Source organism: Colletotrichum karsti, assembly GCF_011947395.1.
Source record: "Colletotrichum karsti strain CkLH20 chromosome Unknown Scaffold7, whole genome shotgun sequence".
NCBI lineage: Eukaryota > Fungi > Ascomycota > Sordariomycetes > Glomerellales > Glomerellaceae > Colletotrichum > Colletotrichum karsti.
The window spans coordinates 765,801-792,400 of record NW_024065907.1 but is presented as its reverse complement, the minus strand read 5'-3'; the positions used below and the strand labels follow the sequence as shown (position 1 = coordinate 792,400).

Genomic DNA, 26,600 nt, shown 5'->3' with positions numbered 1-26,600 from the left:
GTAGCGGGACGCGAAGCACAATCTCGTACCTGGTTCTCGGGCCCGAGGCGGAATTACTCGTAACGTGTTTCTCTTGGCTAGTCTACTCGCGGACAACCTGCAACTCGCATGAACAGCATACCCTCCACCGCATAAAGCAAGCAACTGCATGTGAGCGCAGCGGCCGTGGATTTGACTCGGCGTCATTGGCGAGGCCTTCAGTTCGGCCTACAAGACTGTCGTGAAGACAGGGGCTGAGATTTGATGCTTGACAACGAGGCCATCCCTGGATATGACGGCAACCCGAGTTCCGTGGATTTCTGACCATCGACGTACTTAGGATCAAAGACATGACCAAGGACAAAATCCCAGAAAGCTAGAGTCTTGTCCGTCTAAGATCGAGCTGAGGGCAGTGTTCCTGGGGGTTTAGTTGAGGGGAGAGAGCTTCTCCGGCATCGAACATATGTGCTGTGAGAAGTATTCACAGCCATGACATCCGATGGTTGACAACCCTCACGATCTCTCTCGCCGATCAAGCCCGAGCGTTGAACTGCTGTCGGGTTGTAGTCTGGCCGCATCTTCTCTCTTCGTCTTCGCCTCAGGGGGCATCGACTCAATCACGCGAGATGAGATTCCAGCACATCTAAGCCAAGCCAGGCTCCTCGTAGTTATCACGAGCGACTTTCGATGGAACTCGGCGTGATTGTCGCAGATGGCATCTTGAGATGTTCTTCTTTTCTGGCTCTGCTCGGTCACCAGATCAGACCAGCGTTCTGGTTTCTCTGAACCGGTTAGGAGTGGTGTACGAGAAGCACGAAGACGTCCTGGTGGCGATCTTTTCATCGGAGCAATTACACAACCTCCTTCAGTACCAATCGCCCACTGGCCCCTGATTACCTCTTCATCCTTATCCGTCTGGACTCTGGTTGACGTTCATCTTCTATTGGGCTGAAGACAGGCACTATGTTGTCAACAACGGTCTAACCAAGGAAGATATTGGCATGGTGCTATTGGTATCGAGAGCTGCTCTTCTCTATTCTACCTCGGTCCTTGAGCGAATGGATGCAGCAAGCCGGATCCGTGCGCTGATCGCGGGATACGGTGGTTAGCTTCTCATTTCTGGACAGCCGTGTCCAAGGCAACATCAGGTCCGAAGACTACCGCCGTCTTCGCCTGAGTTCTAGATTTGGTCAGGCATGACGTCGAACGATATCCCGGACATCTTTGGGACAAGATCCTCGTTACTTAAGCATCAGCCTCTGCTTGGATGCTCAAGGAAGCCGCACCTTCTTCGTAATTCCGCCCAGAACGCATCCATCGACAACAGCCATGTGTTGCTTCTGGTCCATTCTCCACGTTTGAGGGATTGTAGATGTATATCACATCGAGTGCTGGTGCTTGGCCGGGCCCGGTCTGTCCCAAGATCCACTTGCCGTCTGCTCAGTCATCAACTTTGCCCGCCTGGATCAAATTCACTATGGGCGTCGCGGACGAAGGTCACGCAATCAAGAACTCAGCGTCAAGCACCAACCTCGTCTTTTCTCGGTTGAACATATGTCTTGATGACCTGGATTCTCACTGCAATACCCTTCATGTCTGGCGTTTCAGATATGACTGGGTACCTCAGTCTTCTTTGGTCGCAACATTTTCCATTCAATGCGAACGACGTTTCGGATGCTAGGCAACTGGACATCATCTACTTAGGGTAAGTTCAAGCTTGCATCTCCGCAGCTCTCTGAGACGCTGTGTTGCTCTCCAGGTCTTTGAACAGTAGACCAGCTTTGATGCGGTCATCTACCGGATACGCCAAGCTATTTCATTGTCCGCGATTACATCTCGGCTATGAGTCAAGTACAGCCTGGACGAGTTGCGCATGCTCTGGTTTGCGGGCGAACAACATGCGAAATCTTGCTGAGTACTATGACGCTAGAGAGCCGGCGACATTTACCGACGAACACATGACAGGAGCTTGGTTCTCTGCAGCGTTGTCGAGTACCTCGATGTGTTTCTGACCAGTCCTGTTGATGTTGCGAAAAAGAGGACCCTCTACTCCTCATCATACTCAATACCCAGGAGCCCAAGCAACCGCGGCATATTCATCTTCAACTTTCTTATTCTTCCTCCAGAAGATCATGGCATCCGAATTAGCACGAATGATCGCGACGCCGAGATCAGTCTCGAGTCTCGACTTTCGACCTGATTGGTCTTCTGGCCCGATCCTCGCAAGAGGAGAGGACAATGCAAAAACGACTACTCTCTGTGTGCTATCAAGCGCATCGACACCGGGCCCATCTTATGACGTCTAGTTCCGTCGGATTAACTGGCCTTCGATGACATATCTCTCTCGTGGCTCATGTACTAGCCCATGTATCTCCACAGGCCCTCGCCCATTCTCTACACGCAGATTTGAAACACAGGATAGGGATTGCGCAGATCTCACTTGCTCAGGGCAGCACCCCGGGCTTTATCTCGTCGGCGTCTTTGGCGGGCCTTGCGAGAAAGCATGAACAACGACAAAAAGCCATTCTAGCTTCTGTCAAACGAATCAAATACACCAATATCGCCATTAATCACCTACGAAGTTGAACGCAATTGAGGACATCTTGATATAATTCCGCGGGTCTTGTCTTATGGATTGTGACGGAGTACCAAGCCCCCAACGCTTGGTCGCTGAGCTTCTCCCAGAGGAAAAGGAGCATCTCGTCGACCCCTGTATTACTACCCTGTCGTTGGATGCAGATGATGACAGAGTCAGTACGATTATACGAGAAGCACAAGGCACTACCCCGAACCCCTACCGCCGAAGATGTCCACGGTATCTAGAACAGGAATGTTGGAAACGTCATGCTCTTCGCCAATCACTGATGGCAGCAGAAATAAGACTGCAGCCAATGCTTAAACCGTTTTTTGCGAACTGAAGAGAGAACATATTTGGGGTTCATGAATATTTCCGCAATCTGGCCCATGCAGGCCTTAGAAAAAGCAAGCTGTGTGCCACAGACGCGGTGAACGAATGTCTCGAACACCGGCAACATTCACTACTCTGACTGCCAATCGTCGGACCCTTGGCTATTTGGCCGACAGCTACACTGAATGCTCTGTTGTTCGCAATACTACCCGAACATGACAGCGTGCAAGGCGGTCTTTGCATTGGTGTTCAACTGCCTCAAGGCAATCTACGGCCATGTGTGTGGCCGCCTTGTGTGGGCAGAAGAGGATGTCACAAATGGCTCCTCTCTGTCTAAGAGATCGGACTCTCGTTGTTGATATTGTCGACCAAATGATCGAGAAGAGACAATTCTGTCTCGGCACACTCGAGCAGGTCTCAGCAGCTTCTCTGGTGGAAGGCCTAGTGGTAATCGCCCTTCAACGTACGAAGGAGGACGAAATCTCCACAGAGTCAAGTCCACTGAGTCTCAAGGAGATGACACTGGTCTGTAAATGACGCTACTCCTGCCGGCCCGAGTAGCGGATTTGGCAAGGACCAAAGCCTACAAGTGCGGCACCAGGATCAGAACTCTTTGGGCTGGAGGAAGGTGGCAATCATGTTCGTGGTGGCGGTGAGAGTGTTCCCGAATCTCAAACCATTCACGGGCGACATTGCCGACGCCCGGTCGATGATTTTGTTGAAGAGATGGGCAGCAGAGTCACGCTTCAGTTGGGTGGCTCTCTTGCCAATGGAGCTGCGCTGCTACTGCGACAGATCGGTCTCTATGCGATTATACATCGAATTCGTCTCCTCAAGCCCGCAGCCACCTATCTGTACTATTCGCCAGACGGGACCTCGTCCCGAAAGAGAATATGCAAATCTTTCGTCTGTGGAAGAGGAATCTGCGCGATGTCGCCATCGCGCTGAAGGCAACATACTTTGCCCGTCCTCCCACAAAACTTGTCTCGCAACAACTCCAGGCTAGAACCCCACGATCTCAGCCAAGCCAGATGGCTCACGACCCTGGCATTGGACATCTGAAGTGTTGTTGAAACCTCTTAGACATCGAATCCTCGTCAGGACAATGGCTAGCGATTCCACGCGGCGCTGTTCGACGAGGTATCGAATTCCCCATCCGCTCCGGGCCCCGTCAATCAGATATCAGAGACAAAGGGAATAAGAAGACAGAGCCCGCCATCTCTGCGCTAGAAATCTCTGGTTGTCAATTCGTGGTGGTAGAGTTTCCAGACCTTGATGGTGGGCTTTTATTCCAACTCTCTTCCAAGTCCGACGACGCATGTCGCAAGCACGGATGTCGGGCCACATGAAGTGGTCACCTCGTGGCTCTTGCTTGGCTATTCCAAGTTGAACATCATGCAGTCCTAGTCTTACCTTGAAGGGCCGAAAGCCCCGCGCAGCTGCCAGCAAATCAAGCCACCACACGAAGGCTCTGCTTGAGCCAGACAGAACCCTATGGAATTGGATGATGTTGAGTTGACTGGCCAGCAAGTCACTCTATCACCGATGGAATTCAGGGAAGCGTAATTTTCGTTGTCCCTGTTGTAGGCAATACTGTCGTTTTCATACACCTTAAAGTTCCAAGGTTGACTTTAGTCCGGCGATCTCTCACTGGGCGATGTCCGCTACCGCCATGGCCTCCGGATTGCGCTGTGTTTCTACACCGACACGACCAAGACGATGAGCTCTCGCTTGGCGTTCTTGGTCTGGCTTCTAGAGCGTTTCAAGTTCGGCACCCTGGACAAATCGGCCCCTGAGCCAAAGTCAGGCATCTCAACGACTTCAACCGTCTCACTAAAGTGTTTGTGGCAGAGAGGTCAATGTCATTGCTTCATGCCTCCCGAGACGTGGGGGATGTCACTAAGACTCTAGATGCTGAAGAATCAAGAGGCTGCGAGTGTGTTGCTGTAATGGGACATTCTCAATCCCTGAGTTGGATCTGAGTCTTTGACTCTCGCCTCTTCACAACCATTGATCCCCCAATTCTCACCTCTCAACGTGGCTCCTACCTCTACAGACCTTCTGCACAAAGACCTAGAGTGAGAGTTACTGTCCTCAATAAAAATGCGTTCCGCTTTACTTGCCGTTTACATTGGATCACCCTCCGGTTCTTGCGTCTCAGGCTAACCTGCGTACCCATGCCTTCATCACAGCTAGTAGAAAGAAGAACAAGGAAGCTTAAGAACGTTACCGTCGTCCTCCATGACATAGCAGATGTACTTGAAAAAACCCTGCTACAAGGCTCGAAAAGCCGTTGACGTGAATGTGATAGCTGCTCCGTGTGAACCAGACAGAAGCGCGAGCCCCACAGGCGAAGAAGAAACCGAGATGCAGAGTAAACTCCCTACGACAGGTTCCCACATCAGACTTGCGCGCATCACAGGAGTGAATGACTGAATGCCGAAGAAATGGACCTGAACCGCAACTACCATCAGACATACATCTTGTACTTGCTAGCTGTTGTCGTGAGCTCTCTTGCCGCGGCTACCAGAGCTAAGTTTTGAGCTCGGTTGACATTTGATCTCGACCGCAACTGCTGAACAGTCAAGTATACAGGAGGACTTCACTTTAGTCAGTGGATAATTAAATTATCTTCATATATAGAGGAATGCACTCTAAAACGTATCAAGTGAGAAGATTACCCGGTTCACTTACATTACACTGAATATTGTTCAGAAGCACATAGCCTGTGCAATTTCAAAGGCGACCTTTTGACTTGGGAAGTGTTGGGGGATAGGCACACCTAGGAGCACTCAGAAGCCAATAATCCCATTGTAATTAGCCGTCAGGCATTTGAATTTGTGGATTGGACTGTCGATGTTCAGGATTGATGGTACAGGCCCTCAGCAGTCTGAAACCCAGTTGATGCTCTGTATCAACAGAGAACCATGGATATTATTCTCATGTGTTGAAGGTTGCTGCTTAAGAAACTCGGTCTTCGCACGTACACAGGGACTTGAAGACTGCTTCGATCACTCAGAGCCAAACCCATTTTGTTCCAGACTATAAACACTGAGCAGTATCCGCATGAAGAAGCTTTCATAACGATTATCCAAGAAGAATTCAGCCCATAACTTGAGCTTTTGGTCCAGTCCTTCCAAAACTATTCTTCACGCTTGCGGAATTTTCTCGACTTCCCATATGTAGATATTGAGACCTGTTCCATCAGCTGTGAGAGCCCCCCTCGGGATGTCAGATGCCGGTCCATTGATTCGCACATCTTTCTGAGCGTTCTCATCAAATTCCAATACTCCCACACTTCGGGGTGTTTCTCTTTATCGGGTTCAGGGACGATTCCCCGTGTCGTCTTGAAACAATCAAAAATGGCCGCGGCTACAAGGTTATCGTCAGTCGATTCAGTGTTCTACACAAGCAGTACACACTCGTATGTGTAAGGCATGTTGGTTGAAGTTCATGCCGGCCGGTACGCGTTTTTGGGGGGAAACAAAGGATGTTTCTAGGAACTTACTCGTGAAATGAATAGTGAGTATTTGGGCCGTTAAGTTTCCATTCGGACACTTTATCAACCCAAGGAACATACAGGCCAGCGCGGGACCCGCTGGTGTTACATCGACCAGTTCCATTGCCAATTCCACGATAGCCAGATCCACTCGTTTCTCTTCATCGGCTTGAACGGTGGAGGGCTCATGGTCAACGAAGTTGGCCTGTCGCAACTCGGCGACACGCTCTGCCCAGGTCGACCACTTACTACGGTCAGAAAACCATGGGCACAACTCCAAGAGACCGCAGTCTATGAGCTTTTCCAGGGAGAACACCCAGCCGTCTTCTGTAACATTGATGCATGATTGCGAGAGCCATTCGCTGAGGTCGTGTGTGGGAGGGGCCGCCGTTCTGGCGTTGTGCAGCCTGTCCAGCTTTTCGCTTTTCCCCTTGAGTAGCCCCATGACCTCCGTAGTTCTCGCGAAGACATTCATGTGGAACCCGCTGGTGTCGACCATCAGAATGTGGACTCCAGATAGGCCTGCAGGGCTGGGCTTTGTGACGCTCGTGTAGAAAGCCCCTTGGAGGGCAACGAGAAGCGAGGATGTCCATGACACCAAATTGTCGTCGATGTTCTTCAATTCATCCACTTCTTCCTGTGTGAGGTGCCTGTACAGCTCCAGGGCGGCTGTGTCGCGCCGGAGGATGTCTTCTCGGCAGAAGTGCGTCTCTCCTACATCTGCTGCAGGCGAGGACGCGTATTTGTTATTCGTCGTTCCAGGAGATGTAGCGTCATACACCCTGAAAAGGTAGTCTGGGACTGTATCGCTGTACGCAGGCCATGTCTTCGACTGATCACGATAAGCCTGGAGCTTAAATGAGGTACTGTTTTGGGCCCATCGTGGGGGACGAAATGGACCATTTGATCGAGACATGTTTATGTACAGCAACAAAAAGAGAAAAAAATTGTAGCAATTACGGAGTAGCAGAAATTGGTAGAACGAGATGATTTTATGTGAAAGTTTGTCAAAAACCCCGCATTAGGACGGGAATGTCGAAGGGAGGCCGACACGTTCCGTTGGCCACCTTTTCACCTGTTTTCAACAAACCTTGATGGGATAGATGGCTTGGTGGGGCGGGGTAGATCAAGGTTGTTTTTCTCAAACTTTCGCTGCACTATGCTATCCCGGAAGCCTATGAAGGAAACTGATTAGAATATTAATTGAATTGTTTGTACTTTGCTATGTATTGCTGGAGTTCAAGTAGAGCCAGGAAAATGGGCTGTTGCATTGTATTGTGCGGCGAATAGCAACTGTAATTCTCTGACTTTAAATTGCAAGCATCTAGCGAAAACATAAAAAGATGATTCTGTTGAGGCAGTTCTGTATCTGGATTGTAATTATTAGCATTCCCTTGCAGCTTGAGAAACTCGTTACATAACCGTTTTCGATATAGCGATGAGTTCTCGTTGGGTTGTCGCGTGAATTGTTGTCTTAGGAATGCGCAAACATTTCACTTATCTCGCCAGCTTTCTAACAGGCGTCCCCAACGAGCCAGAAAACCGGCACCCTGGATGCTCAACAGGTAATTAATTATTCACGCTCAGCAGGTCCCTTATCGACCGTGCGCATAAGCCCGTGCCACCCGTTTCTCCCGTCTCCGTCTTGCCGAAGCTCCACTCAGATCGCCGCTCGGATCGCCGGGAACTCCCCGGCGCTCGCAGTAAGGTTCGAGACATGTCACAATTCGCGGTGCGTCAGCGCATGCGAGGCACTTGCCGGGGAAAACACCAAACAATAACATGAGCAAAAGCGGAGAAGAGAGCTTCGTACTGTGTGTGCGTATCAGAACAAACCTTCATAGCTCCTGGGTTCACGCTAAGTCATCTCAAGTCGACCGATTTTGGTTTTTGTGTAAACTTCACAGCTATGTTAGCATCCAATCAGTGCTTCTCACCTGCGGTTATCCAAGAGCTGCATTCCCTGTCATACAAGCGGAGCTCATGGGCTGTCAGAATTCCACCAGAGTCTCGCCATTGAGCTCAGGCCTGTTTGGCAGACGTCATGGAAAAGACGTATAAGCCTTGGGCCCCGATGACCAACACTCAGTTCTGCACCCCTCTCTTCATCACTTTAAGCCTCAGATGCTTGATCTATTGTGCGAAATTGAGAACTACTGGGACAACTGCAAAGACTGCTAACGACCATGAAGACCACTAATCGTCCTGATGAGTGGAAGATTGAGCAGGGCCTCTCCGGGGCTGTCCTGCCTGTTCTGGATATGACAGGACCGCAGACGAAGGCCTTGCCGATCCAGATTTTCGGCGAACTGACGAAAGACGAGGAGGCAATTAAGAGCGTCGGTGACCGCAATAAGCTCTTCACGGAAGAGCGTGATGGTTGGACGGGGTAAGCGCCTCCACGTCCAGGTCTCAAGCATCTTTCCTCGTCATCGATTCGGTTCTCTGAGCCTTTGTTGACCGAAATGATCTCACAGCTTCGTCGAGTGGGAGAATTACCCCGAGAAGAAAGCCGCCGCACACAAAATCTTGACGTCTCAGACGTTCCCCCCCAATCCAGAGTTCCAGCTGGGACCCATTCCAGGAACCAATCCAGTGCTCCCGGGAACTCACTGGAAAATGTGGCATCACGCCGTCGGCGGCGCGCTTACCCAGATTCCCGACGACTCGTGGGACCTTGTGTTGAAGGAGAAGCACCCCGACATGCTTCATCTGCTTCAGTTCCCTTACAACGGAGAGCCCCCCAAGCGACTTGTGACCGCTAAAGAGATCACTCCGAACTCACTTCACTTTGTCAGAAACCATGGCGGCATCCCTATCATTGACAAGGACAAGTACAGCTTCCTTCTCGACGGACTGGTGGCCAACCCGCGCTCTTTCACCATGGATGACCTCATGGACGAGTCCAAGTTTCCGCGCATGGAGAAGACCATCACCATGCAGTGCTCCGGAACTCGTCGCATTGAGCAGATTCTCAAGTATGCCGGCCAGGGTGATGAAGTTCCGCAGGCGCCCTGGGCCGAAGGCGCTATCGGCACTGCTCGCTACGTCGGTATCAGTCTGAAGAAAGTCATCAAGGCCTGCGGTGGCTTGATTGATGGTGCGAAGCATCTTGAATTCTACGGCGCCGACACCTACTTCAAGGACGACAAGACGATGAACTACCTTGTTAGTGTTCCGTGGTCGAAGGTCAAAGCGAACGAGGTCATGCTCGCATGGGAGATGAATGGAGAGGTCCTCCCGCGTATCCACGGATACCCCCTCCGCATCGTCGTCTTCGGATACATCGGAGCTCGAAGCGTCAAATGGCTGTACCGTATTAAGGCCATCAAGAACCCCTCGCGGGCCCCGGTTCAGAGCCAGGAATACCTCTATTTTCCCCAACAGGTCGGCAAGCACAACCTCAAGATGACAGACGGCATTCAGATTCAGGAGATGCCCGTCAGCTCGGCCATCATGTCACCGTGGACCAAGCAAGTTGTCATTCATAACGGTAAGATCCGGTGCAAGGGCTGGGCGTACTCGGGCGGCGGTCGTTGGCCTGAGCGAGTTGAGCTCTCGGCCGATGGCGGCTTCAGTTGGTACACCGTCCCCGTTGAGAACCTGTCGAAGAAGCGGAAGTGGACTTGGCGAACTTGGGAGATTGATTTGCCATGCGATGTTGAAGGTTGGATCGAGATCGTCTGTCGCTGCTGGGACAACTCTCTCAACACTCAACCTCCAGATGTTCGCACTGCTTGGAATTGGGGCTTGCATGTGACGAGTTCGTGTCATCGGATTGCGGTCTACAGCGTGAACTGTACACGACAGAGCACGCGAGCCCGTCTTCAGGAGTTTGAGGAGAAGGGTATTCCTTTCGGCCCGATCACCGTGCCTCTTGCGTTCCCGTCTCAATCCTGGGAGGATTACGAGAAATACTGGAAGAACCACGATCCCCGCGATGCTGAAGATGATTGAGAAGGAAAAGTTTCAGGACACTTTCCAAATAAGTAGGGAAGCAATGCATATACCTCGTTATCAATTCCATCTCGCAGATCCTTTTCGTAAGGTGATCTCTCCGTCTCTCGAGAGGCCTGGCCCTATGGGAGCTATGGAATGCTTCCCTGGTGTACATGTAGGGATCTTCCACGTTCCATATGCCCCAAACGCAATAAGCTTTAGTATAAACATGTCGCAGAGGTGAGCAGCCAGAGACAGTTTCGTAGTTATGAGCGGGGCACTTGCGGAGTTCAAGTCACGGCAAACAACTTCCGGCCAGCGCCCGCCCGGTACCTCCGTTGCGGACCTCCGGGCCGGTGCCGCAATCCTGTCATTTCAGAGTGATGGGTCCGCATAGTGTATTTCTCATGCAGGCCTATATGCAATGAATAAATTATTGCTACTGTCAGCAGCTTGCATGAGACAGCTTGAACAAGGTGGTATTACAGCACACGTAGTGGGACTGCATATGTATTTGTCGCGTTGGATACGGTTTTCTGCCCATGAACTCTGTCGGGATTACATGTGAGATGTCATCGGCCCATCCAGCCACTTTCGAAACCCTCTTAGAATGCTTCACGGTACGTTATCATTACGGCATCCCCCAAGCCCCAAACATGCCGCCAGTATGCCGCCATACCGATTCATCACCCAATCCTGTCGAATATCGTTCAGCTTTCCCAGCTCATCAAAACAATCGCTGGTTACGAGAAAACATCGCCGGAACTTGTATGTCAGCTGCCGGCACCCTAGTGCCCGTCACTTGGCATCAAGCATCGCTATGGATCCGCAAGCAGTTGAAGCTCCGTTAACACAGTCAGCCACATTTCTCGTCTTATCGGCTGCAAATATTCCTCAAGCAACTCAACGGATTCGACTCGCGCTGTCCAATATCAGTGGCATCACCAAGAACATCTTCACCCGTCATCCCAATGGAAAATTGTCCTGCACCGTAGGCATCGGCTACGACATTTGGACACAGATCATTCAGCAACCCCGACCCGCTGAGCTGCGGCCTTTCACTGAGGTTCAGGGACCAAAGTACACCGCTGTCTCTACCCCTGGAGACCTGCTATTTCATATTCGATCAGAGAGAAGAGATCTCTCCTTCGAGTTCGAGAGACAACTGATGGACATACTAAGCGACGCTGTCACGGTGGAGGATGAGACGGTCGGGTTCCGTTATTTTGATGCTCGTGACGTGCTCGGCTTCGTCGACGGCACCGCCAACCCAGTTGGCCCAGACGTGTCTGACACCGTTCTGGTCACTGAACTAGAAGACACCACGCCGACTGCATTGGGAGGAAGCTACGTGGTTGTCCAGAAGTATCTTCACGACCTAGAATCATGGAGACGTCTCTCGACCGAGGAGCAAGAAACCATTATCGGGCGGACGAAGCTAGATAACAATGAGCTTGGCGATGCCGCACCCGACCAGCAGAAGTCTCACAAGAGTCTGACGACTATTGAAGATGAGGACGGGAACGAACACGAAATCCTGAGAGACAACATGCCTTTTGGCTCACCAGCTTCTGGTGAGTTTGGGACATACTTCATTGGCTACTCGAAGAAGCTCTGGGTGATTGAGAAGATGATGGAACGCATGTTTGTAGGGAACCCACCGGGCTTACACGACCGGGTATTGGACTTTTCACGGCCAGTTACTGGTAGTACGTTTTTCGTGCCATCAGCTCGACTCTTGGCTGGTCTTGCAGACAATTAAATCTGGAATATACTTGACGTCGGCGGTCAATCCGGTTGGAGTCTCTTTACGGAGTAGTCTTGAATTCTACTGGTGGGATGGTATGACAACGCAGAAGAAAGCGAGAACACGAGATTAAGCTTGAATAAAGGGGTCTTTACAGGTCAAGGGTATCAGCGCCAGTGGGCCGTCGTTCCCCAGGGATCTCCGCCAAGAGGTTTCAGAGCACCAAATTACTTGGCTCTACTCTAATTTCACCGGCAACGCTTCTTAACTCAGACATGATGAGTGGAAGAATCTTGCTTGTTATGTCCACCAAGGACGGAATATTAGTCCGTAACTCCATGTTGGCAATATCATGTGTAGCCGATATTTAACCACGAATCACCGGCCCCTCTTCTTTAGAGGCAATGCCACTTACATATCCAGCTCGCTTTCGCATTTGCTCCTGATTGCTGAGTGACTGCTGCGTGTATGGATTCCACGGGACCCGAGGAAACCAAAGGACGCGGATAACCCACACGGAAAATTATTGCTTTTGGGAGTAGCTGTCTGACAGACTTGATCTAGCTTTGCCTCAAAGAGGAGATTATACGGAGCAACTACGGATAGTTGCCCCGATGTCTTGAGGTTTCCCTATTTTGACCTCGCCTGACGATGGTGGCCATGGGTCTGCTGTCAATTGAGCTCCTAGACTTAAGAGCTGCACATGTTTCTTCATTCTGGACCGGGAGGCTACTCCTTCAACGGTTTCGCGTTCGAGCATAACATACTCCCCTCCAATCGTCTGTCATTCTTCCTAGTTTCCCAATATGTCTATCACCAAGATCATCTCTGCGGCTCTTCTGGCTAGTGTCGCCGCCGGCCAGACCCTCAACATCCCAACCCGCAGCGGTGCCATAATCTCTTTGCCGGCACCCAGCGTTATTTCTGGGGTTAAGGACATGGGCAACAAGGAGTACGACCGAGGACGCTCCTGCTTCACTGATGTTGAGACGCCAGGTGGACACCCAGTCTTCATCCTGGAGGATGGCGCGACTCTCAGCAACGCCATCATCGGCGCAGGTCAAGTCGAGGGCATTCACTGCAGAGGCGCTTGCACCTTGAAGAATGTCTGGTTCCGCCGTGTTTGCGACGGTGAGTTCTTACACGCGATGATGCCGACACGCTCCATCATTAGATCAAAGAACTAACCAGCTCACCACACAGGCGCCATCACGCTCAAGGGCAACGGCAACGTCTTGATCGAGGGCGGAGGTGCTCAGACTGCTGTTGATAACGTGGTCAGTCACCAGGGTCAGGGAACTGTCACCATCAAGGACTACACCGTCGTTGACTCAAATCGTCTTTACCGATCTTGCGGAAACTGCGCCAACAACGGGGGCCCTCGCAACGTGGTTGTCCAGAACCTCAAGGCTAACGACCTCACACTCATTGCAGGCATCAACTCCAACTTTGGCGACGTTTCCACCGTCTCCAACTCATGCGGCACATCTGTTGTCAAGGTCTGCCAGGAGTTCAAGGGCGTTCAGAAGGGACAGGAAAGCCCCAAAGTTGCCACCACGGCCAACTGCAAGGGGCAAGTTTCTCTGGCGGCTTGTTAAATCGGATTTATATCAGTATCTGGGACTGTATTCTGAATTGACTGCGTAAAGCGTACAGCCTGTTGATAAACTGAGACGCGGTGCATTGTGAGCTTCTAGTCAGCTATCTACCCAACTGGAGTCATAACGGCGAGAACGACCGACACTAATCAAGTCAGTTGAGAGAAATCTAGACTCTTTACGTGACAATCAATATGCCAACGCTGTGGCTATGAAGTATTCCCATACTGCCCAAAGTTTAGACACTTCGGAATGGCTTTGGGGGCAGTATCAGACGCCAGGTGGCCTGGTGGCAAGTCACAAGTCGAACACAACATGGAGACAGATTGATTTTCTCGCGGTGATATTATTAAAGGCTCCAACTTACGGTTTCACTAGGTAGTTAATGCTCAAATATTGATCGATAGCAGAAATCTTTCCTCAATTGCGGCAGAAATGAGAGCTTGATCTGATAATGTCAAATTTCCCAATGATCTCGCCATGATACCCTTATTATCCATTGTATATGTCTTATTTTTCTGTCAATAGGTCATTCAACTACTTGTCTCGACTTAGTCTTCGATGTTTATATGATCATCCTTGTGAGATGTCCGTCAGCCCGTCCGTCGCTGGGGTTCGGGTTCTCTTGCCTGTTTGCACGCAGCTGCCCCACCTGCCATTTTTGGTAGCCAGCATAAACTACGGCTCGGGATCTCCTGCTCTCTGAGAAGCCAATCAGAACGGCACTACAGGATGTCTACGTCTAAACTGGATTTCAGCATACAGATCTAATCACATGCCATGGCAAGCTCAAACAAAGACGTATCCCGGATAGGTAACCTGCGGATAAGATATTCTTGCCTATTTCGATTGTATGAGTTTTGTCATGGACGGCTGAGTATAACGTCAATCATGCCTTCATCCCGAAAGAGTAGGCAGAGATGAGATTCACCAAATACTTAAAGGCCTTCGATTTCCAGCTCGAGAAATTCTGAATGTTGCTGTACCACAAATCAACACACAATATCTTCTCATAACGTACCTCGAATCATACAGACCTCAGAGTCTCTGCAATATCATTCATACTGAAGTCGGAATCATGGCTGATAAAGGTGCTACTCTCGACATGTCGCTGTTCTTCGGGACACCCGAAGAAAAGCAATACTTCTGCACAGAGCTCCTTCGTCTACTGAAGTTGAGGGGTGGTGTCAAAATTCAGAACCACAGCATTCCCGACGAAGACATTCACAAGCTGTTCGACATGGTAAGCCGATCATACTTTGCTTTCCACTTGATATTTCTAACCTAGCCCTTAGAGTCGCAAGTTCTTCGCACTTCCCCTTGACACCAAGATGATAGCCAAGCACCCTCCCCAAGCCAACCCCAACCGCGGATACAGCTTCGTCGGCCAGGAGAATGTTGGAAACATTAGCGGCTACGAAAAGGGCCTTGGCCCGAACAAGACTCGTGATATCAAGGTCAGTGCTCGAGCTGGGATGCGCAACGCGACGCTTGACTTAGCCTGTCTAATACAACGTAGGAAACCCTCGACATGGGCAGCGCTCAAGATGATCTTGTCGACAACCTCTGGGTTCCTGATGACAGTCTTCCCGGTTTCCGTAGCTTCATGGAATATTTCTACGAGAAAGCATTCAAGACGGAGATGCAGCTACTATCTGCACTCGCCATTGCCCTCGGCATCTCTGAGGACCACATCAAGGCGCTCCACAACCGCGCCGAGAATGAGTTCCGCTTGCTCCACTACCCGGCCATTCCGGCTTCGGACCTTGCGGACGGCACCGCCACTCGCATCGCCGAACATACCGACTTTGGCACCATCACTATGCTCTTCCAGGACTCTGTTGGAGGTCTCCAGGTCGAGGACCAGACCCAGCCAGGCGAATTCCGAAGTGTCGAATCGTCCGCTCCAACGGACATCATTCTCAACATTGGCGACTCTCTTCAGCGTCTCACCAACGACACCTTCCGGGCGGCGTGTCATAGGGTGACGTACCCGCCTGCGATCAAGGCCGGAGACAACGTCGAGATTCCTGAGAGATACTCGATCGCGTACTTTGTGAAGCCGAACCGCCATGCTTCCCTACTTCCTTTGAAGGAGTTTATCACCGATGCTACGCCTTGCCGATACGAAGACGTCACCGCTTGGGAATGGAACAATCGTAGGATCACCAAGTTGTTTACCTAAGCTTGGCTCTTTGGAAACATCAAGTCTAGAGATAGCTCGGTGAGCAGGAGTAGTTCTGGATATCTGTCGCTTGTCCTTGTAGCTTTCTTACGTGTATGGAGTTTGCCGTTACTATCTAAACTGGAATATCTCATTAGCACGTTAAACACCATGATCATCTTACAATCTCGACATTGCAATGTATAGCACGCATTGGTCGTGACGCGTGCATGCTATGTGCGGCGTGGGGTGGTTGTGGCGCTACTCGGGATCGCCTTCCCCTTTCGCATTCATGAATCATGTTGTTTGATGCGGGACTTGGACCAACTTGGTGTTCACAGCCCTAGTACCCCATCTGAACGTTGCGACGGCGATGGTAAATAAGGTATGTACCTCCAACATTTGTCAATCTCGCATAGCTCGTACCGACCTTGCTCCCATATCTGTGTTGTTGAACACGATTAAGACCAGCCAGCCACTTCGAGTCATTCTAATCACTCGTTTAGCAGTTTGTAAACAACATGAAGCCGAAAACGAGGGTGGCGTAGAAATATACGCCTCTTGAGGCTCATGAAACAGCTATCTTTCTTGTTCGGGACTTACTGGCTGCTGCGCAATGCTCCAGCCCAACGTTTTGAGGCCGAGAAGGGCTGTTGGTTGCGCTTGAATGAGTCTCTGTATCAAGCGGCATGCCGAGTTATGACCTCTGAGACTAGCCGAACTTCTACACTAAGCACGTTAGCCGACCGCCATCCGTCAGCGAAAACGCACTAAGTCTGCTCGTCTTACGGCTAAAGGACACTATTGCGAGCTAGGCGCAGAGTCCATGCACAAAGCTGTGTCTTCAAACCACCCGGCTCGTGTGGTATTGGTATGGTTGTTACCAGCGGCCGGCACAACAGGGCGATGCTCAATGTAAGCGACGTCCAGACTGAATCGAAAGGATCGCCCGGCAGACATCGGAACCTTCGTAAGGGGCAAAGAAAGCTATCATCATCCTCATATTATCATTCTCACTGGTGAATTCATTCGACCGTCGAAGCTATCTTTCATCAAAGTCGATCCATACCCAGCCTCGGTCCAACGTCGTCATTGTCAGACTTCCCACGTTCGAAGTTGATCGCCCCTATTCCCTCCTCTACACCTGCCCTCTTGCCGCACTGATAGCGTGACAGGTCGTCCTACTCCTTGTGCCACTTTGCCGGTTCTGAGTCCGTGTGCCAATCCCCATTCCCTCTCGCGAGTCTACCCTTTTCAGCCAAGCATCCGCCGCGGCGGCGTTGGGATGGCGTTGAGCACAACGTCGATCTCCATGTAAGCGCGCCGCGCGTTTTGAGACAGGCACTATCTGCCATGTGGAAGGAGTCCGTTCCCTCTCCTTTTGAATTGAATGCTTTTGTTAAAATCAATGGCAGCGCCATGGAGGACAGAAATCCGCCTTTGCCCCGCGAAGGACTGATCCTCTTTCTCTTTCTCTCCCCCGCCTCCACCGTTTGGTGGTATACGGTATTTTTCATGTTTCAATAATGTTTACAAACGCGACGCAACGTCGCCGAGACATGTTGCTGTTCACGATTCTGGGGTTGCTGCAATTGGCATCTTCGTCTGAGACGAAAAGCATCACGGCGCTCCTCTCTCAGGTCCCCAACTGTGCGGTGAGTCCAAGCCCGCCCGTTTACGACGACACTGCCATTAGGTTTTCTGCGTTCGTGATATGGCATTGAGTCGGTCACTAATTATTTCTTTCACCACAGCTTCCGTGTGTTACGACTGATCTTATCAATGGCGGTTGCTCATTGACCAAGGTGTCCGCTCTTACGGATTGCTTGTGCCCGAACATTCAGCTTCAGGCCAACTTGTCGACTTGCGTACAAATAAAATGTTTCTTCGATGACCAAACACGTAAGTTCATCACATCCGCGATGTATTGGGTGAGCCATAGCTTACAGATGGGCAGGTGCTGCGCAGCTCCAGACCGAGCTTTGTGCCGCATATCCAAAGGAGTCCAGGAGTAACGAGGCCAAAGTGATTGCCATCTGCCTCTCGGTCATCACGTTTCCCGTTGTCGGACTGCGGTGCTTGTCGCGATGGCTGGTCACCAAACAGCTGTGGTGGGACGACGCCATGGTCGTCATTGCTACGGTCCTCCTTGCCGCGATGGCGGGCGTCCAGATCGCTGGAACCAATATCGGCTTCGGGCTGCACTACTGGAATGTCGATCCATCAGCAAGTGTGAAATTGATTCAGCTCTTCTACGCCGGCCAACAACTTTACATCCTCGTCCAAGTTTTCGCCAAGATATCGATCTTGTTACTCTTCTCTCGCCTGTTCTCGGCCTCGCGATGGTTCCAACTTACAATCCGCTATTTCATTGGGTTCCTGGTGCTACACGGAGTCGTCTTCATGTTTGTGGTCATCTTCGAATGCTATCCGATTTCGTCCATTTGGGATCTCAGCGATCCAAACCGATCCTGCCGAGACATCACAGCGATAGCCTACAGCGGAGCCGGCTTCAGCATCGTTGAAGACTTTTGCATTTTGCTACTCCCGATACCCGAGTTGCTCACGCTGCAACTCAGTAAAAGGAAGAAGGCAATGGTCGTGTTTATTTTCAGTTTGGGATCATTGTGAGTAGCTTCCTATCCGGACGATGACTCTTGCTAATCTCGCGAAGCGCCTGTGTCACCAGTATGGTGAGGTTGAAGTTCCTCATCAGGTTTTCCACCACCTTTGACGTGACTTGGGACAACATCGACATCGTCATTTGGTCTCTCGTTGAGGTCTTTTGCGCAATTTTATGCGCCAGCCTGCCCGCTCTGCGGCCGTTGATGAAGAGTCTTAGCAAGAAGTTCTCTAGAAAGGACACGGAGGCCGCGCCACTGAGGCCGGGCACTATATACTACAGGAAGAACAACTTCCGTATGATATCCGAGACTATGCTGTCAACCACGGATATATCGCTATCGCCTATAGATGATACAAAGATCGGCGACCAAATAGCAAGAGAGTTGGATTGGTGGGACAAGCTCAGTCTTAAGAGGATTAGTCGTAATTCAAATAAAGCCTGACGGTTCATCATTGACCGTCACGCAATAATGAACAAGACTTGTACTGGTATTTCGCGTGAACCTACGTAATACTTGTGCGACACCTCGTGACGTTGGCGATGTGTTGACCTTCGGCTGGTTAAGTGGATCCATGTCGGTTCTCGCGGAGGCCTTCCCAAACCGATATTGCAGATGCCACGCTACCTACTCCACGCAAATGTCAGTGAAACGCGGGGTGATATAGCATTGATCTGATTGGTTTGCCTTATCAGTTCTCATGCAACGCGGTAGTCTTGGTGTCATCCCTCTTACGACTTATCATGGAATAAGAACATAGTGCCGGCATCTTCGGGACCAAAACTCTCTAGCTAGAGCAGTTCCCTCTGTTGGGAAACTTTTGCGTCACTGCCAAGTTCGAAATCTACTATGAAAAAGCAAAAGCCTAAAGGATCCCATTCTTTCGAAGGTTGCAAGACTTGCAGAAAACGCCATCTCAAGTGCGACCAGACACTGCCGAAATGTACGAGATGCAGGCTTGCCGGCCTATCCTGCGACTTCAGACCAGCGCTGCGTTGGCTCGTGAGCAACGGTCCCGACGTATGCAATATACCTGCACCACAAATGGATGAAGAAAACAGCCAGTACTCCAGAAGACATCTATTTACCGGTAAGTCAGTTGAAACCCAGTGCATATGTGGTGTTGGAGCACAACTGAGCGTGGTATCAGAGGACTCTAGAAGATCTATGAGCTCGGCTCTCATAGATAATATGCCTTCCACAGTTTCAGCCGCTCTCAACCAGATTGAAGAGCAATCGAAGCACGTAGCCGCACACACACGTGCTGCAGTGGCCATTGGACCTTTTGGAATCTTCGAAGGGGTTAGTTCTTGGGACGAAGGCCCGTCTACTACTGCAGAAGAAGTCGAAATGATGTCTCCAGCCGAGACTATCCACGGATGTGCTTCCATAGACTCAGCGTTCTGCTCTTCTTCGATGGCAACATCACCTTCCCTGGTTGTCGCCGGTCAAGAAAACAGGAACCACCAGAACGCAGGATGCAACATCGAATCAAGTGAGCACACCGATACTTTGGACAACAGCTTCAGCATTTCGAATGCCATGGATGAAGTTTTCTCACCTTCTCTTGATTTCCTACAGTGGGGAGATCTTTTCACCTGGGACACAGATTTCCTGGGGCAAGCTTCGTCATCTCTGCCCGCTGCTAATTCAGAAACTATCGATGCCGCCTTAGAATGGTCTACGGAGCTTGACATCCACGACGCTATATTATGCCCAGAAGCAACTACAACTGCCACAAGGTTGTCTGAAACAAAACCTGATATCAGATGGCCAGAAGTGGACATGACCGTTGATGCACCAGCGTTGCTCAAGCATTTCAACGACGAAGTCATCAACCAGATGGGTTCGCTGCCTATTAATGAGAAGTCTGGTTGGAGAATTCTCAACGTACCTTCTGCCATTCTAACTCTCAGTCAATTGACAATGTTTGGCATAAGCAAGGAAGAAATTACACATGCCAGCATGGCGAATCTTTACGGGCTTCTTGCCGTGTCTGCGTTTCACTTGTCGCTGAACTCAGCGAAATCACCCGACTTGCATAGACCGGAGCATTACTGGAAGTCTTTGTCGTCTAGAACATACGAAGCTGCCAGGTTGCACCTGAAGACCAGTCTTAAAACCGAGTCCAACCCAACCTCCCCGAAGAAAGCCAAATACAAGGAGCAACTTATGGCTGTCGGCGCCGTACTGGCAACTGCTGTAGGTGATACCAAGCTATCTTGTGGTTCATCGGCTAACAAAGTCTTCAGCTTTTATCCGGAAACGAGCTTGACTCACACAGATACCTTGTAGAAATGGAACGTTTGATTCGGTTCCGAGGCCTGACAAAACCCAAGCTTTCGCGTCGAGCGCGCTTGTTCCACAACATTTACGCATGGATGAGAATAGTCTCCGAAAGCACAAAAGTATTGCATGAAGAGGATCAGCTCAACTTCAGACCACTGAGCTTGGTTCGCACTGGGCTGAATACGCCCGAAGAAGATTCTGTCGCGACGCCACGAGCGAAGCCCGCGCCAGGCACAGCAGAAGCCGCCGTTCTCGACATCAATCCCGATATAACGTTAGACAGTTTTCTCCATCTCGAGCCTTTTCAGCTCCAAAGCGACACCAGCAGCGGCAGTCGTGGCCACGACGCCAACCGCGACATTCACCTAGTCAGTTCTCTGAATTGCCATGAAGATATGCACATGCGCATTTACGGCGTTCCAGAGACTTGGCTAAGGCTTGTATCGCAAGTCACTCGGCTCGCCAACGTCATGGATCGTCTGGCTCCTCCAAACAGCAAGTCTAATGCTGAGGCGTTAGCTTCCTTGCAGCCGAAGGCATCGTCATTGGAAGAAGCCGTATGCGAGTTCAAAACACGGTATCAGTCGGCGGCTCAAACCGAGTCGAATCAAGGTCGTCCTCATATCCACATGGCACGAGCACTCAGTGCTGCGCTCGTGATATTCTTCTACCGACGGATTCGGAAGATCCATCCTATGATGCTTCAAGACAGTGTCAATCAGGTCCTTGAGTCTCTACATGCCTTTGATGAGGCATTAGAGAAGCATGAATTGCTGGGCCCGGGGACGGCTTGGCCTGCTTTTATTGCAGGAGCGGAAGCAACAGGCTCTGAGCAACGTCATAGGTTTGAGTGTTGGTTGAGTCGTGCTGGTGAGAAGTCTGGGTGGAAAAGCTACTCCGTCTCGAGCGAAGTCCTAACCGAAGTCTGGAGACAACGAGATTCCGCTGGTGGTGCTGTTGGTTCTCCCACGTGGGTTGATGTTTGCAAGCAAATGCGCCGCTGGCCACTTCTATGCTAGTATGAGTGGCATAAACCTGGAGAGAAGAGGTCAGAGGATGGTTATGCAAATAGTAAGCTCATCATGAGCTCGATTACAATCATCAATGGTAGCCTGCAAATACCATGGTATTCTATGTGTTGCTTCTAATCTATCAGGTGTTACATATGAAATTCTCTACAAACGCTCATTGTCTGAAGCTAGAAACCCTTTCAATAATCCGAGACATCAACATCGAACCACCGAGTCCATTCTCGCTCCGCAATATCTTTGCCAGGAAGAACGCAGTCAACGCAGCCACTGGTATCGTAGCCACGACGCTGGCCTTGCTAATCGCCAGAGACTTTTCTTCGGGCGTCTTCTCATCTTCATACGGCCAGTTGTGTGCCGCCTTGGGAGGATCGATGCTATTCAGACGTAGACCGCCGGAGATCTGGTTACTGTAAAAGTTGACGTACTTTTCCAACGGCATCAAGGGCATGACATATTTGAGCAGCATGCGACCCTTCCACGAGTTCCAGGCGGAGGTGCGCATGGCGTCCTGGCACTCCTCTACCATGTCGACAAGGCGGGGGACGCGCTGGTTTTCGACGGCGATAAAGGCTTTGCTGACACTGGACAATGACCAGGAAGACGCGTTACTGCCTTGAGGGCCAAAAAGGCTTTGCTCCTGCAACGCATTCACCAGAGAAGCGCAAGACTCTATGCAGCTGTTGCCGCCCTGGCCGACGAGGGGGTTGAACTTATGCGCGGCATCGCCGAGGATGACGATGCGGCCATAGTGCCATTTCCTCATAACGAAGTGAGGCAGCGCCGTCACGCCACTGTACAGCAGGTTGTCCTGGACTGTCTTCAAGCGCAGGCCGTTGTCGGCAACAAGCGCCTCAGCCCCGCGTTGGAACTCGCGGCGCTTGTCCTCCTCATCGAAGCGCGGGATCTCGTTGATCGGGCACTTGCGTTGGCCTTCCGGCAGCGTCCAGAACCAAAAGAGGAAAACCTCCGAGCCCGGGCCGCCCATGCAGCCAGCCAACGTACCGGGACCGCTCGCTCCAACGACCTCGCCGGCGGGAACACCCTCGGTGGGCTTGGCGGTGCCGAAGATACAGGCGTGTTCGCACGGGACGTCTTGTCTGTCCCGGGCCGGGATGGCGGCGGAGTCGTTTGCGGCGTCGGCGTTTCTCCACATCTCTCGGCGGATGGTGCTTCGGACGCCGTCGGCGCCGACGACGATCTGTCCTTCGAAAACGGAGCCGTCTGCCGTGTAAACCAAGGCGCCATCCTCCGAAGTCTCCACGCGCTGCACCTTCTTATTGACAAAAACTCGGTTCTTCTCCTTGAGGTGCTTATACATGACGCACAAGAGCTCGTGACGCTCCATGAACATGGTCGGGTAGCCGTGGCGCTCGGTGATCAGCTGTCTCGTTCTCCGCGTCATAATGCGCTTGCCCGTGGTGTGGTCTCTGACAATCATGCAGTTGACTGGCTGGGCCTTTTCGAGGATGTCCTCGAACAGGCCGAGCTGGTCAAGGATTCTCAAACCATTGGGGAAGAGACCAATACTGGCTCCTACGTTTGGTGTGACGGAGTCGTAAGCTTCCAGCAGGACGTAGTCGACTCCGGAATGCTGAAGCATCAAGGCCAATACGAGGCCCGTAATGCCACCGCCAACGATGATGACCTGGCTCTTGGTGTTTTGGGTGGCCATCTTGTTCGCCTCTCTTCACCGCTTGTTGGTATCGATGGTTGCTGAAAGGGGTTCAACGCCGTCGCTATGCCGCTAATGATGAAGATGAGATGCTGTGTAAGAGGACAGAAGCGGTGGGGGAAGTAGTAGCTCTTATATCGACATCGTGCTGCCACTTATTATGCATCCGAAGGCCGATCTCGACATGCAGAAGCTATCTTGTCCGCGTCTTCGCTTTACCGCAAATCGTCTTAGCGGAAAATTCAAGGTCCCCGAATACCACTCATCCCCTGAAGCTTACGGGATGTATCTTGACAGACCCACTGGTTATTTTATCAAAGACTCCATATTTGCGCATCCCTTGCATCCAAAGTTCCAAACGTTTAAGCGCTGACTGTGGATAATGCGACGTCGCAGTTTAGCCAGGGTGCGATGTCACGCAAACCTGCCAGCAGCAAACGCGACCAACAAAGGAATTGGACTGTCCAGCTGACCAACATCTTCAGAGGATGCATGGTAGCAAACTTATGGCCAACGGTGAAGAAAATCATTATCTTTCGGGGAATTGAGACGTGAATATCTAGTGCCCCTTTGTCGTTCGGCAGTCGTTCGGCAGATGTCTGGTGTCAACTGGGTTATTTCCGCTGGGTCACTGCTTGTGGGTTATTGCCGCGCCAAGTGGAATTCTCGTGGCAACGTGGATCGAGTTTCTCATGTTCTTTTGAGTTTGAAGGTCAGGTTTTCCTCGGACACTGAGAAAAAAGTGCAAGTCCGAATGCGAGTTGAATCTGTCCGAGTACCGGCGTATTTCCGCATCGAAAGGAAAGTTGAATGTTAAGAACTTCTCGGTTCCACGATTTGGTCAAAGATTCTCGATGCTTTCTCGCCTTTATCGCCGACATTCGCCGAGTACTTATTTGTTCTGCCTTTCGAATGAGCTAGAACCCTTATGTTCAACCAGATATATGTATTCGACTACCACTATCGCAGCTCGATCCTGACAGGAAATTCGTCGGCTGGATGAGCTCCGCCTCCTCCTTTTGCAGCTTGGTAAACTCTATCGCCATTGATAGTCTTGATCCCACGCTTAGCATGGAGCTGATCCCACTCATCATAGGCGGCCGTTATCTTAAACTCCCTGACAGTCATCGCCAACGCAATTCGGAGTTCTAAGAGCGCCAACGTCTGTCCTATGCAGCTCCTCGGGCCCCATTCGAACGGCCGCCAGGCCCCTTTGTGAGGATACAGAGGGTCTTCTGGCCCAACCAGCCAGCGTTCTGGAATGCAGAGCTCTGGATCCTTCCAGTATTTTGGGTTGTGGTGGATGGCAAGGATGAGCGTCCAGATGCTGCAGTCCTCGGTCGGGTGTGCGCGGCCGTCTTCGTCGATGATGTCCAGATCTGAGCTTCCTTCTCGCATAGCGCCTGCTGGAGGATAGATACGAAGCACCTCCTTGATGAAAGCCAAGGTGTACGGGATCTTATTGAGAAGTTGAGGGTCTTGGTGGATCTTGTCTTGAACTTGGGACGAATTTAGGCCAAAGATCTCGTTATGCTCTTCTACCACTCGGGAAAGAATCTTGGGATTCTTCGAGAGGAGATGATAGCAGTATAGCAGTGTGCTGCTGGTTGTATCATGCCCGGCTAGTAGGAAAAGTCTCACTTGCGGGGTGATGATCTTTTTGATGGCCTCTTTAGTGTCTTCTACTCTCTTTTCACCCATCTCTTTCACATACTCATCGATGAATAGGGACGCTACAGACTTTGAAGGGGCTTTGCTCGCCGACGATGGTTGCTGACTGAAGTAGTCTGTGAGGCGCTCATCAAGCTCCTTGCCGATGCATCTGTCCAAATGCTTACCGTTGAGCCAGTGCACGAGTGGCCGGACTGTAAAGTATTTGGTCAAGGGATTCAAAGGTGCTGAGAACGTCGTCCACTCGATCTGTCTGCGGAGCGCCGTGGCTAGTGGGTGGTCTTCAACTTGGTGACGAAGACGGACGTCCCTATCGAGATAAGTCAGTGGGATGCCCTCGAGCACAGCAGAAGAGATAACTTACAGGACTACTGATCCGATGATGTCAAAAGTGAGTCTCAAGGTTAAGTCCTCCAGTTGGAAAACCTCGCTGACTCCTTCCGAGCATCGATCTAGCAGCTTCTGCCGAAAGACAGCGACCTCGTCTGCAATCAGAGGCGCCAAACCCATCATATAACCCGCACTGAAGCCAGGGTTGAACAAACGTCGCCACTTCTTCCACTCTTCTCCCTCCATAGTCAAGAGGCTCTTGCCCCCGGTGATGGTCTCCAAAGGAGGAATGATGTCGGGTCCTTTGCCGATGATACGACCTTCGACCTGAGATGCAGCATCCGCATCGGCGATGATCATCACGGTCCCGGTGAACGGCCATAGACTCATGTAGAAGATACCGTTTGGGTAGTCATGTGAGATATGCCACATAATGTTATGCACGATGGAATCTGATGGCAGGGAGCGCATGACCTTGCCGAGCACTGGGAAGTGACCTCCGAGAAAGGAGAACTTCGGCATCGGCTGGCGATCGGGGGTTAGCGCTCTTTTTCTTTTCGTTACTTGTTCAGTAATGGTGTCTTACTAGGTTCGCTCTCTGCAGTGTCCATATCCTCTCTCGGGCCGCGTAGAACTTTGTGAAGAAGTAGATGACCGCAGCAGTCCCCGCAGCGATGGCCGCTGTCCAGATATGAGAACTGCTTATTGTTGATTGCGGCATAGTGACCAGCATGCGCCTCAATGAAGCGTTGCAGAAGGGGGATGCGAGTCACTGGGTCGGGTATGAGCGTGGTCCCCGGCTCTTATCATCAAAGTTGTTCGGAGGATTCTCCGTGATCTGACGTTATGTAGAAGACACGGCGGCTTGACGGCTGACGGCTGCATTCCCAGTGAAACTAGCGGGTTTTATTCCAATCACTACCATTGGTCGGCGGCTATGCGAGTCTGACATCCCATTTCCCGGTCAGCGCTGTTAGAGTTTGTTGTAAGCATCTCGTTTGGGCAAGCGGCATATTAGGCGAGGTTATCAGGGTAGTCGGGACATGCTGCGGCTCTCTATTTTGTTCTCTAATCGTCTTCATTTCTTGACATAAATTCACTTAAAGCATATTCATCATGAGAGCGATCGTGGGCAGCTTTTTCTGTTTT

At 51.1% G+C, this 26,600-nt stretch overlaps 7 protein-coding genes across 7 annotated transcripts; 4 read left to right on the top strand and 3 right to left on the bottom strand.

Annotated features, from left to right (window-relative positions):
- Window positions 1–4,584: 4,584 nt before the first annotated feature.
- CkaCkLH20_03039 (uncharacterized protein) lies at window positions 4,585–7,050 on the bottom strand (the record flags this gene model as incomplete). The annotated part of the gene is made up of 2 exons (XM_038885758.1): window positions 4,585–4,679; window positions 6,468–7,050. 2 exons carry the CDS (start codon window positions 7,048–7,050, stop codon window positions 4,585–4,587), a joined length of 678 nt encoding a protein of 225 aa, XP_038748957.1.
- Window positions 7,051–8,572: 1,522 nt separating this feature from the next.
- On the top strand, window positions 8,573–10,343 carry CkaCkLH20_03038 (oxidoreductase molybdopterin binding domain-containing protein; the record flags this gene model as incomplete). Its single annotated transcript, XM_038885757.1, has 2 exons — window positions 8,573–8,775; window positions 8,864–10,343. 2 exons carry the CDS (start codon window positions 8,573–8,575, stop codon window positions 10,341–10,343), a joined length of 1,683 nt encoding a protein of 560 aa, XP_038748956.1.
- Window positions 10,344–11,021: 678 nt separating this feature from the next.
- Window positions 11,022–13,670, top strand: CkaCkLH20_03037 (dyp-type peroxidase family; the record flags this gene model as incomplete). The annotated part of the gene is made up of 4 exons (XM_038885756.1): window positions 11,022–11,093; window positions 11,182–12,003; window positions 12,894–13,203; window positions 13,276–13,670. The coding sequence occupies 4 exons, from the start codon at window positions 11,022–11,024 to the stop codon at window positions 13,668–13,670; spliced, it is 1,599 nt and encodes a 532-aa protein (XP_038748955.1).
- A 1,078-nt stretch (window positions 13,671–14,748) lies between these two features.
- On the top strand, window positions 14,749–15,855 carry CkaCkLH20_03036 (uncharacterized protein; the record flags this gene model as incomplete). The annotated part of the gene is made up of 3 exons (XM_038885755.1): window positions 14,749–14,913; window positions 14,966–15,127; window positions 15,190–15,855. 3 exons carry the CDS (start codon window positions 14,749–14,751, stop codon window positions 15,853–15,855), a joined length of 993 nt encoding a protein of 330 aa, XP_038748954.1.
- Window positions 15,856–17,393: 1,538 nt separating this feature from the next.
- On the top strand, window positions 17,394–18,902 carry CkaCkLH20_03035 (uncharacterized protein; the record flags this gene model as incomplete). The annotated part of the gene is made up of 4 exons (XM_038885754.1): window positions 17,394–17,489; window positions 17,589–17,736; window positions 17,792–18,461; window positions 18,509–18,902. 4 exons carry the CDS (start codon window positions 17,394–17,396, stop codon window positions 18,900–18,902), a joined length of 1,308 nt encoding a protein of 435 aa, XP_038748953.1.
- A 3,030-nt stretch (window positions 18,903–21,932) lies between these two features.
- Window positions 21,933–23,450, bottom strand: CkaCkLH20_03034 (uncharacterized protein; the record flags this gene model as incomplete). Its single annotated transcript, XM_038885753.1, has 1 exon — window positions 21,933–23,450. The coding sequence occupies one exon, from the start codon at window positions 23,448–23,450 to the stop codon at window positions 21,933–21,935; it is 1,518 nt and encodes a 505-aa protein (XP_038748952.1).
- A 960-nt stretch (window positions 23,451–24,410) lies between these two features.
- Window positions 24,411–26,172, bottom strand: CkaCkLH20_03033 (uncharacterized protein; the record flags this gene model as incomplete). Its single annotated transcript, XM_038885752.1, has 3 exons — window positions 24,411–25,431; window positions 25,486–25,976; window positions 26,038–26,172. 3 exons carry the CDS (start codon window positions 26,170–26,172, stop codon window positions 24,411–24,413), a joined length of 1,647 nt encoding a protein of 548 aa, XP_038748951.1.
- Window positions 26,173–26,600: the final 428 nt, after the last annotated feature.